The sequence below is a fragment of the Fukomys damarensis genome, unplaced genomic scaffold (assembly GCF_012274545.1).
Source record: "Fukomys damarensis isolate Sample0158 unplaced genomic scaffold, DMR_v1.0_HiC HiC_scaffold_17, whole genome shotgun sequence".
Classification (NCBI taxonomy): Eukaryota; Metazoa; Chordata; class Mammalia; order Rodentia; family Bathyergidae; genus Fukomys; species Fukomys damarensis.
This window is the reverse complement of record NW_022900929.1, coordinates 7,033,946-7,045,352: the sequence shown is the minus strand read 5'-3', so window position 1 is coordinate 7,045,352 and position 11,407 is coordinate 7,033,946. Positions and strand designations below refer to the sequence as shown.

At 48.5% G+C, this 11,407-nt stretch overlaps 1 protein-coding gene across 2 annotated transcripts in view; it reads left to right on the top strand.

The window, feature by feature from the left end:
* The first annotated feature begins 13 nt into the window (after window positions 1-13).
* Dnaaf5 (dynein axonemal assembly factor 5) overlaps window positions 14-11,407 on the top strand; it is a 76,596-nt gene continuing 65,202 nt past the window's right edge. For both annotated transcript variants that reach the window (XM_033764831.1, XM_010635464.3), the window contains exons 1-4: window positions 14-166; window positions 883-1,067; window positions 7,459-7,583; window positions 8,271-8,389. In XM_033764831.1, coding sequence (XP_033620722.1) covers window positions 894-1,067; window positions 7,459-7,583; window positions 8,271-8,389 — 418 coding nt within the window. In that variant the 5' untranslated portion in view covers window positions 14-166; window positions 883-893. The remainder of the gene's footprint in view (window positions 167-882; window positions 1,068-7,458; window positions 7,584-8,270; window positions 8,390-11,407) is intronic.

Below are 11,407 nucleotides of genomic sequence, written 5' to 3'. Positions count from 1 at the left end.
GTGAGCCCCCGAGGTCCCGCCCCTTCCCCACTCCCCCTAGCCACCTCGGCTCATTCCGGGTGGGCCCCCTCCCTGTGACCTCTGAACCTTATGCCAAGTGAGGCCCTAGGCACCCTGGCACCCACGCTCCTCTCCCGGACTTCCAGCAGAAATCCTTTTTAAGCAGGTTTGGGATCGGTTAATTTTGATGGGCTCTCTTTCCTACCATGACTTTAATGGCAGAGGTTACAGAACATGTTCAGAGAAACGCACAGTCCTCCAACTTTGTCTCTTTCTTCTCCAACCCACCTGTCTCTGGCTTGGACTGCTGTCCTCAGTGGAGAGAAGCCGCTTTTTTTCTGCACATGTTTAGGTCATTCATCTTTCTAACAGCTCTGAACCTATCGGGACATTCCTTTTCTCTTCTTAGGCTGGGATTTAGAACAGTAGCTACTGCTTAGGGCTGGCAGAAGGCTTCCTTGGAGAAGGAACAGTTTACTTTAAAAATCTTTGTTCAGTAAAAAACCAGCCTTGAGGGCCGGACGTGGTGATGCACGCCTGTAATCCCAGCACTGGGGAGACTGAGGCAGGAGGATCGCTGTGAGTTCGAGACCAACCTGGGCTACACAGTGAGTTCCAGGGCAGTCTGAACTACATAGTGAGACCCTGTCTCAAAAAACAACAACAACAACAAAAAAAAAGCCTTGAGGAATATGTATACCAGTTTTAAGGAGCTCAGGAAACCACCAGGGCCACTGGAGAGGAGTGAGAGAGGTCAGCAAGGGCCCTCAGGCTTAGGTTGGATTGATATTGAGTGGGGAGAGGATGATGGCAGGTGCTGACAGCCCCGGAACTGAGTGGCATGAGGCACAAGGGGGTAACTGGTGCCTCCCTGTTCCCCAGACCACTTCCACATGCAGTCCGAGTCATTGATCAGCCCCCTGATGCAGACCATCTCTCACCAGCACTGGAAAGTCCGGGTGGCTGTCATCGAAGCCACAGGGACAGTGATCCAATTTGGAAACGGAAAGTCAGTAGACGATGTACTTTCACACTTTGCTCAGCGCCTCTTTGATGACGTCTGTCAGGTAAAAGGATTTCTCTGCTAGAGAGTCTGTTCTGGGCTGGGTATTCAACTCAGTGGTGCCGAATCTGCCTGGATAGTCTGTTCTGTTTCTACCAGAAACATGTGAATGTGCTGGGTTAGCCAACTTGTTTTCTGTTTATTAAGGTGTGAAATGCATCAGTATCTCTTATTACTCAGTTACAAGATGTTCCTATTTCATGTCTTCAGAAAGTAGGGCAACTGGACCAGGCGTGGTGGCTCATGCCTGTAATCCCAGCACTTGGGAGGCTGAGGCAGGAGGATTGCTATGAGTTCAAGACCAGCCTGGACTACATAGTGAGTTCCAGGTCAGTCTCAACTACATAGTGAGACCCTGTCTCAAAAAAACCAAAAAAAAGAGTAGGGCAACTGAATTATTTTAACATATTTATTCCAGACAATGTGGAAACGATTACTTTTAAGGAAGATGTCAAAACTGTATGTGCTTCAGTTTCCAGACACACCTTTCACATGCCTGTCCATCAAGGCAGATTTACCAGAAAGCCACAGTGTTTGGAGCGTAGCCTGGAGGGGCTTGTGAGATAATTCCTACTGTTGGGTTTGGAACCCTGGAGAGACACAGCATGCAGGCAGGAACCAGCAGGTAGAGATTAGAGCACTGGCTTTATTGTGAACAGAATCTAGCTGGCGGGGCAACTTGGACTTGAGGCCCCATGGCTTGCTAAAACCCTACAACAGAGCAAAGGCTCTGTCAGAGAGGGAGGAAGCAGGTGAAGGAATCGGATTCGTGCTTTGGTTAGGTTTGGGTGGGAGGACAGTAGCCAGAGTCCACAGTGGCTAGAAGGCCCCTGAGGGAAGAGCGTAGCCGAGGGGCTTGTGAGATAATTCCTACTGTTGGGTTTGGAACCCTGGAGAGACACAGCATGCAGGCAGGAACCAGCAGGTAGAGATTAGAGCACTGGCTTTATTGTGAACAGAATCTAGCTGGCGGGGCAACTTGGACTTGAGGCCCCATGGCTTGCTAAAACCCTACAACAGAGCAAAGGCTCTGTCAGAGAGGGAGGAAGCAGGTGAAGGAATCGGATTCGTGCTTTGGTTAGGTTTGGGTGGGAGGACAGTAGCCAGAGTCCACAGTGGCTAGAAGGCCCCTGAGGGAGAAGTGGCCTCTCATGACAAAAATCCAGCACTCTCCAGCTTCTCTCTTGCATGCTGTCCATAACCACTTCATTTAATCCACACAAGAGTCCTAAGAACAGATGATGCCCCACACCGAGGTACTGGCTAAGCTGACGTTTTGGATGGTCCCCACGCACCCTTCTGCCCTGACCATAGGCACAGTTATCCCGTTTGTTTTTATTGAGCTATAATTCCCATGCCAAATAATTAACCCATTTAAAATGTTCAATGTTTTTTGTCATATTATGTTATTCTTAAAATTTTCATAAAACAAGTACTATAAAATCTATTACATTAGCAGGGCGTGGTGGTGCACCCCTGTATCCCAGCACTCAGGAGGCTGAGGCAGGAGGATCACTGTGAGTTCGAGACCAGCCTGAGCTACATAGTGAGACCCTGTCTCAAAAAAACAAACAAAAAAAAAACAACACCAAAAAAATTGTTACATTATATTCACAACATTGTGCAACCATCACCACTATAGACTGTAATTCCCCATTCCTAACTCCTCCCTGCATTCCCAGACTCTGATCTTTATGTCTTTCTGAACTTGCTTACTCTGGACTTTTCATACAGGTGGAATCAAGTCTGTCTTCTCTCACTTTACATAATATTACCTATGATTACCCATTCCATAACACGTGTTAGTATTTCATTCCTTTCTATGGCTGAGTAGTATCCCACTATAAGAAGGGACCACACAGGTCTGTCCAGCTGCCTGACCATGGATGCTGGTGTTGAATACACCTTTTGGCTCCTTTGAGTAATGCTGCTATGAACCTTTGTACAAGGATCTGTTTGACTTCCTGCTTCCACTTTTGGATAATAGATAGCTAGGAGTGGAATTGTGGAGTGGTACAGTATCTTTGAAGATCCAAGTGCTTTCCACAGTGGTTGTACTGTTTTAGAATTCCACCAGCTGTCAAAGCAGTTTGCTAGGGCTCCACATCCTCGCTAATGCTTATTTTATTTTATTTATTTATTTTTTTGGTACTGGGGATTGAACTTGGGTCCTTGTGCTTGCAAGGCAGGCCACTGAACCGCTGAGCTAAATCCCTGGCATGCTTATTTTACTTTCATTTTATTTCTTTAGCCATCCTAGCAAGTATGAGATGAATATATCTGTGATGGCTATTCATGTTGAATGTCTTTCTGTGTGCTTATCATTAAAGCTAACATGATTTTGTTTGTTTGTTTGTTTGAGGCAGGGTCTTACTATATAGTTGAGACTGACCTGAAACTCACTGTGTAGCCCAGGCTGGTCTTGAATTCACAATGATCCTCCTGCCTTAGCCTTCCAAGTTCTGGGATTACAGGCGTGCACCACCATGCCCAGCAGCTAACATGATTTTTAACTTACATGACTTACATGATTTTTGGGGTTTTTTTTGTTTGTTTGTTTTTGTTTTTTTTTTTTACTCAGGGTCTCACTATGTAGTTGAGACTGACCTGGAACTCACTGTGTAGCCCAGGCTGGTCTTGAACTCAGAGTGATCCTCCTGCGTCAACCTTCCGAGTGCTGGGATTACAGGTGTGTGCCACCACGCCCGGTTGATTTACATGATTTTTAACCTTTTCCTCCTAGTATTCCTAGGAATTTTCATGTTGTAATGTTCAATTTGAGAGATTCAAGATTCAGTTTTTGCTCTCTTAACCTATGTGCAGTAACAGAGTCAAAGGGCCATGAGCCTGGTTCAAGTTTACGGAAAATAGAAAGGAAAAGACCTATGGAATAAGAACCAAGGATGGACGTGCATCCCTATGAGAGGTGGGTTTTGTGACAGGAAGCGGTGTGGAGGTAGCAAGGGGAAGATTTCACTCGACTGGACTGGAACAGAAGCGTCAAGTCAGTTTCTCACTGTGATGTCCCATACAGGGACCACATATAGGTGGGCTCCAGGTGTGGTGCAGCACCTTAACTCTTCCTCCACAGCTGTGTTTCCTTCCAGGCTGATCCCTTGGGGACTGTACACAAAAGAACCCCCTCCTCCACACACTAATGTTCTTAATCCATTCTGTCCTTGGGGCCAGCTGAGGATGAGTCTCACATGCCAGTCCCTCCGGCCACCAGCTAGACTGGGGTCCACATGCAGGAAGAGGGAAGAGCAGAGTTCTGGGTCAGCACCACCACTAGCCCAAGCCCCCAGCTGCTGAGGGTGGTCCACAATCAGGATCAAGAACCAGCGAGCAATAGCAGCATTGCCATTGCCACAGCCGGTACAGTTAACCATCTTCCTAAGCCTAGGGTGGAACGTGGCTGACAGGGAAAATGATATCTTTGTGTCATAGCTATGTCATTCCTCAAAATAGTGCAAGAACTCTGTGTGGAAAGCTCTCTATAAATTCTGTAACTATTGAGAACTCTCTATAAATAGTATAACTGTGTTAATAGTTACTTGTCAAAAGCATACCTGTGGGTAGCTGTCTATAACTGTGTGTCTGTGTACCTGGGGCCTTGCGCACACGGCTGACTACATCAGCAGCTGTCTGTAGGAAGGTAGCTCGCATGCTGTGCCTCAGCCATGTGGGTGTTAGCACATTACTGACTCTAGTGTCACAGGTTTGCGTGTCCACAGGGACAGAAGATGTCATCATTTAGTTGCTTCCCTTGTGCTTTCAAAAGCATCATGCTCTGTTTTCATGATTCATTCTGTTTTTAATGTTTAGTATCCCGCCAGAGTGCTCCCACTATCAAACTACTTTCATTTTGTTTCTTCTTCTGGCAAGATTTAGTTTGCAAGGCCCAGGTTGACTGTGGCTGACTCCCCTTGTCAACCTGTGTGTGGGTCTTGTTGGTGGGGTTACCCACAGTGCCCTTGCCAGGAAGTGGAATATGAGGTGTGGTGCCGCCTTCCTGCTGCTGTGCCAGCTCTGTGACCCTTTTCCTTGAGCTCGCTTTGGGCAGCTAGCTCTCCCCTAACACATGGGACGACCCAGGCTGCATTGGGATATTCACCCTCTGCCTTTGACTTACATAAAAGATCTGCTAGAAGCTGCTGTGCCCCATTCTGCTGGGCTTAGTTTGAGGCCATGGAGCTACCTGGAGAGGGCTGCAGGGACTCCACTTCCTTCCTGGGAAGAGCAGAACTGTGATCTTGTCTCACCCAGGAAGAAACAGGGCTCGAGCAGCCTGGCTGGTGAAGTGAGAGCAGAGTACGGATGTGGGCATCTGGCTCCCTAAGTTCTTCCCTCTGGAGTTCTGTCCCCTTGGGGAGCCTGGGATAGTGTCTGAGGGGTTGGAAACGGGGTGCCTGTACAGGAGGAACATAGTTCCCACTCCACATAACTGCAGTTCTGGGTCCAGGTCACTGGACGGCTGGGATGTGTGGTTTTTGAATGAGCCACCTGTGCAACCCTTGGGCTGGTGACTCACCAGCTGGGCATACAGGTGTCATTGTCACTAAACAATGTCAGGTGGCCACTTTTGCTTTGCCCTTGTTCTGTCCCCATTCTTAGGAGCTGGCAAGGTAGCCTTCACAGGCCTACTAACTTCACAGGACAGGCTCTTCAGCAGATAGATGCCTCTTCAGATACAGAGGAAGACATTAGGTTACCTTGTCTGACCCATGACTGAAACTCAGTGTATCCTGTTTTGCAGTCTGTGAAAGCTTTAGGGCAGTGATGGTGAGCCTTTTGGAGCTTTCAGTAATAACAAATAGCAGCTGTGTCATATGTGGCTGTGCCACATGTCTGTCCCTGCCTTGCACCTTGTTTCTACTGAGGGAAAAGTAGCAACAGAACAGCAGACATCTTTCCCTTTGATGGGATTTGTCTGTTTGACTTAATAGACTGTGCTCCATGTGACATTCTCCAGCCTAGCAGTCTTGCGGCCCATAGATCTTGAAGCAGAAAACAGTGAGAACCCTGGCACAAATGGCTATCATGAAGATAGGGGCAAAAGTGGCTTTTAACAATGCCAGTGGCTCAGTGAGTGACTCCTGTCAGTCTCGAGAGCCCCAAATAGAGTTTGGGCTTTCTTATATACCTCGTTTTGGGTCCTGGGATGTAGCTAGTGGTGCTGTGCTTGCCTAGCAAGCACAAGGTCCTGAGTTCAATCCCTAGTTAAAAAAAAAAAAAAATACACACACACACACACACACACACACACACACACACACTTTTTACATCTACAGAGTTTAATCCCATTGGAGTTTCCCTGGGAATATAGCAAGCAGGATTTACACAAAGCAGAGTAGTGGAGAGGGGGAGAGGAATGAGTTCTGGCAGGACCTTGTGAGTCTGTTACACTCCTTTGATAACAAATTACAGAAATTGTCATGGCTGCTCAGGTACATTCTACAAAGAGCATAGTTGCCTAGTTAACCCATAGTCTCCTAATAACATAGTTAACTCACAGTTGCCCAATTCTATATGGAGGGGTGGTCTCTCTCAACCTGACTTGTGAGTAAATAATTCTCAGCTCATTTTGCTTTTTAAAAATGTAATATAATATTTTCACTTACTGAGAATGTTAAGTGGCAGCTGGGCATTAGGGGCCACTGCTCTCCTGTGAGCTGAGGACAGGAGTCAGAAGGAAGAAGATGCCCCAAATCCCACCCTTCCCACTGTCTGCATTCATGAGGAGGACTCTGAAGTCTCTTTTCTATAAGAGGCCTCATCTGTTGGGGCCCAGACAAGACCAGGTCCCAAGTCTACGATCCCTACCAGCCCTATGGGATGGGCTGCTCAGGCTTTGCTGCACCCCAGCCCCAGCATGGGGAGTCTGCCTGCCTACACTGGGTGTGACACTGCTCAGGGCTGCAGTCTGGTTTCTTGAAGCCCAACCTTTGACCCATAGGCCTTCTGGTATGGCAGCACATGGCATTGGGGCAACTTCAAGTTTGCCCCTTATCTCAAGAGTTTCGTCATAGTATGACCATCACTTTATGCTTTATAGCTCTGTTAAACTCTGAGGAGTCTTCATTCTTCAGTAGCCTTTGAGACCCACCTCCTATCATTTGTGGAAAAAAATAATTTCCTCTATGGAAATTACAGGGGACTCTGGTCTTGCTATAAGCACCAGGCCCTAGTGTAGTGTTCCTACCTAAGTATGGGCACTACAGCATTTCTTAGGCATCTCAAGCTGCTGGAGCTGAGGGCCTGGCCTGGGACCAGGGTTCAGGGGCCCAGACCTGGAGCCTGTGTGCATTTCAGGGATGATGCCTGCATGGTGGCACTCAGAGCTGCCCTTGGTGTTTCTTTACCTGTTGCGAAGCCTGCTTCTCTCTTGCATGCAGGTACGACATGCGGTGACCTCTGTGGTGGGCGGCTGGCTGCTGGCTCTGCGGGACCGCTACTCATTCTTTCACAAGCTCATCCCTCTGTTGCTGAGCAGCTTCAATGACGAGATGCCTGAAATCAGGTGAGTAGCTTGGCAGCAATGGGACCTTGTTTTCTGGTGCCTGGAGTCCTCCTTATGGCAGTAGAGGACTCCTCTGCTTGCTGCTTCATCAGGACTTGCTTTTCAGGTTGTCATATACCACAACGGCTATTTCTCCTTGCTTCAGAATCTCGTGTCCACATTGTATGTGTGAGATCCTGTTGCATATGGGTAGTCTCTGTGATTTAAAAGATACTATTGAATCTTTAGATATTATTGAATTTTTATTTATTTATTGGGCGGGACATTGCTGGGGATTGAACCCAGGGCCTTTGGACTGAACTATATCCCAACCCCTTTTTATTTTTTATTTTGAGGCAAGGTCTCCCTAAGTGACTAAGTTCCCAGGCTGGGATTGAGCTTGCTGTCCTCCTTCCTTACACAGAGTACTGGGATTACAGATGTGCCCTACCACACCTACCTTGCTACATCTTTTTACTATTTTGATCAGGCCCAGGGATAGAAATCACCCACCCATTTGTACTATCGATACAGGGTCAAAAGCCCATCAGAATGTTGTGGGTGGGAGAGCATGTTGCTCTCACCACTGATTCCTGCTGGACCCCATTACTCAGCATAGCCGTCCATCTCTGCAGGTCTCCTGCACATGCAGGGGCCCTGGGCCTCGCCTCAGCACAGCCTGACTTGTGCTCTGCTTGCTGTGCACAGGCAATTGGCTGCCAACCTCTGGGAGAAGGTGGGACTGCAGTGGCAAGAGGAGAACGAGGCAGACCTGAAGGACAAGCTGGACTTCGCCTTGCCACCCCCACCCCACTACCCCCTACAAGGTGAGCACAGGTAGACAGGATGGGTGGGTGTGAGTGGGGAGAGAATGCCTGGGCCAGGTTGGTGCTCAGCCAGGAGGCCCCAGAAGGTGTTGGTGGTGGGGGTCCTCCGGTTGGGCTGTATCTCCCGTGACAGCCTGTGCTGAAGTTGTCTGCATGTCCCAGGCAGGCAATGGCTTCTGTCCCCTGCATCGCCTGGAACCCTTCCTGTGCTCCATGCTGGCTCTCTCTCTTCTGGACCAGCTTTATTCTAAAGATGCTCATGGCCTTCTGAAGCATCCTGATGCTCCACTAGGAGGTGTCCACTATTCCTTCTGGCACTGTATAGAGGGTTACATCAAACTGGGTCCCCAGCAGCTCTTCGAGAGTAGTAGGGAGGCTGTGACCTTTTACCAAGAAAAAGCTAGATCGGTAGGTCACAGGTGAGATGAAGTCTGCCCTTCCACGAATTTTCCAACACTTAGCACATTTTCCCCCTGTTGGACCTGCTCTGTCCTTATCTAGTCCCGATCTGTGTACACGTTCGTGCCTATGTAGTGTGCTTGGTGGGTCTGCGCTGAGCCTGTAAAGAAGGCTTACTACCCCTGCCTGCCCTACCCCCGTACTTCTCTGCCTAGCAGCCACCACCCCGACAGCTTCATCTGCCTTGGAAACCCCTTCCCTCAGGCAGATCTCTGAAAGTTGAGTAAAGCTACACTGACACTGAGAAGGATGAAAAGCAGGTCACAATGCAACCAATGTCCAGCAGACCCAGGGCGAGGCTGTATCGCCCGCCCTGTGAGTGTGGGAGCAGGAGAGGTGCTGCAGGCTGTGGACATGGCGCTAACACATGGAGGTGATGCTGAGGAAGTGCTCTATCACTGAGGTACATCCCCAGCACTTTTTATTTTGAGACAGGATCTTACTAAGTTACCCACTGTGGTCTCTAACTTGGGATCATCCTGCCTCAGCCTCCCAAGTCGCTGAGAGTACAGGAGTATGCCGTGGTAGGCTCCTGGCTTTCCTCTGGGGTGTTTATGAAAGAGCTCAGCTGGGTTCTCATCATCAGTTGGGTGATGGTCTGTATCCACCTAACTAATTGTATGCAGAAGCCAAAATGTATAAAGCTGTCCTCCACCTGCTCACTAGGGTTCACGCCACACATCCACAGAAAGTCCAGCACTTGTCTGATGAAAGGCTGGCCTTGTGACACAGGGACATTTCCGTCCTTGACAGTATTGTTAACAGATCCCTCTGAAGAGAGGGAGGAAGGCACTGGGGATGCTGACTGCTCTGGGGAGAGTCCACTCTTGGAATGTGATGAACAGTGAAACAGAGGAAGGTGCATGTGCACACGCACTTACACACCATGTATGTACCTAGGTGCAAGCGTACTTTTGCTCACTGGCAGATCCTCTCCTGTGCAGGTCCCTGAGGGAAAGCTGCAACCGTGCTCCTCTGGCACTTCCTGCCTAGGAGTAGGTTGGGACTTGCCATGTTTCTGACTGGTCTGGTTGGTCATACATTCTGAGGCTTGCAGAGTAGTACTCAGAACTTTTGTTTTACAACAGCATAAATTTAGAAATGAATTACACTAAAGTAAAGTGACACAAACCCTGGATTTCACTCAGTTTTCCTTAACGTTACTTATCCCCAGTGCATAGTTTGAATTTTAAATAAAACTTTTTAGATTTTTTTTTTTTCAGCATTTCTAGTATCAGGACAGGTCAGTCTCCTGCTCAGACCCTGAGGACACCCGCCCTTCCCAACCCAAGTGCCACACCTGGGTGCCTCCAGCTCCTGTGGGGTGCTTTCCCCAGATGGCCATGCTGTAGCTACCTTTCAGTTGTGAGTTTGTGTCCACAAAATGTACCCTCTAGAGCTATGAGCCTGTGAGCTGTGGCCACCATCATCTCTGTAACTGAGAGGGACTCCATCACCCAAAGTGTCCCAGGCACCTGGCAACGGCCACCTGGTGTTCTGTCCCATGGGGATGAAATCCTGTGCTCTCAGCTGGGAGCTTTCTGCCCACTCTGCTCAGTGCAGCACTTCTGTGTGAGCAGTTGTGTACTGTGGACCACAGCTGGGTGATTTCTGCTCCTGGATAATCACAAATACATCCCAGAAAGACAGTCCACTGTCTGAGACATTTTGAGTTCTTGCCAGCTCAGATGGGTGTCCAGCTGCTCAGTGCTCAGCAGTGCTTGGTGTCCTGGGTACTCAGCATCCTGTTCTTTTATGGCTTCTCTGTGTATTTTCTTTGGTTGATCATTCAGATCGCTTGCTCATTAATTGAACTTGGGTTCTCATTTTCTTATTATAGCATTTTCATGTATTCTGGATATGATCCTTTGTCATATCTGTGTTCTGCAGTTATTTCTGAGAGGGCTGCCCTTGCACTTCCCCATTTCCACCTGAGCAAGGGGCGCTAGCTCCCAGCTCTCTCCACAGGGGCCTGTTTCCAGCAGGCACCTCCCACTACTGAGGCTGATTTCCAGCCTGGGGTCGTGCACAGCACCAGTGACTCAGGTGGGCACTGGAGTGCTGTGTCCTCTTCCTGTTGAGAGGACAGTTGATGGGTGGAATTGAGTCTGAGAGTGCACAGACCACAGTTAATTATGAATCAGATCACAGCTGGGACACATTACACTGGGTGACTGTGAAGACCACACTAGAGGCAGGGTCAGGGTCAGGGATTTGACCCCTTTTCCTAAGAAATAATGCAGAAATATGGCTTGTGCCACACTCTTTGCTGGCATCTTTGGAAACACACATCAGCTTCCTGTTAAATAAAAAGATAAATCTCCACTGTGGAACATATCATAGTGTGGGGCAAAAAGGGGCACCACCTGTCTTCACATCACCGTTGAGAGCCAACTGCTCTCATCTGCAGAAGCACAAGTCCATGCTTGATGTGCCTCTGAAGACCACACTGCACATCACCACAGCAGGTTCCGGAGTCCTTTTTTCTTTGAAACAATCTTTCTGTCTGAATTGTTTTCCTGCCATGCTTGAGCGCTGAGGGAAGCATGTCTTCAGAGT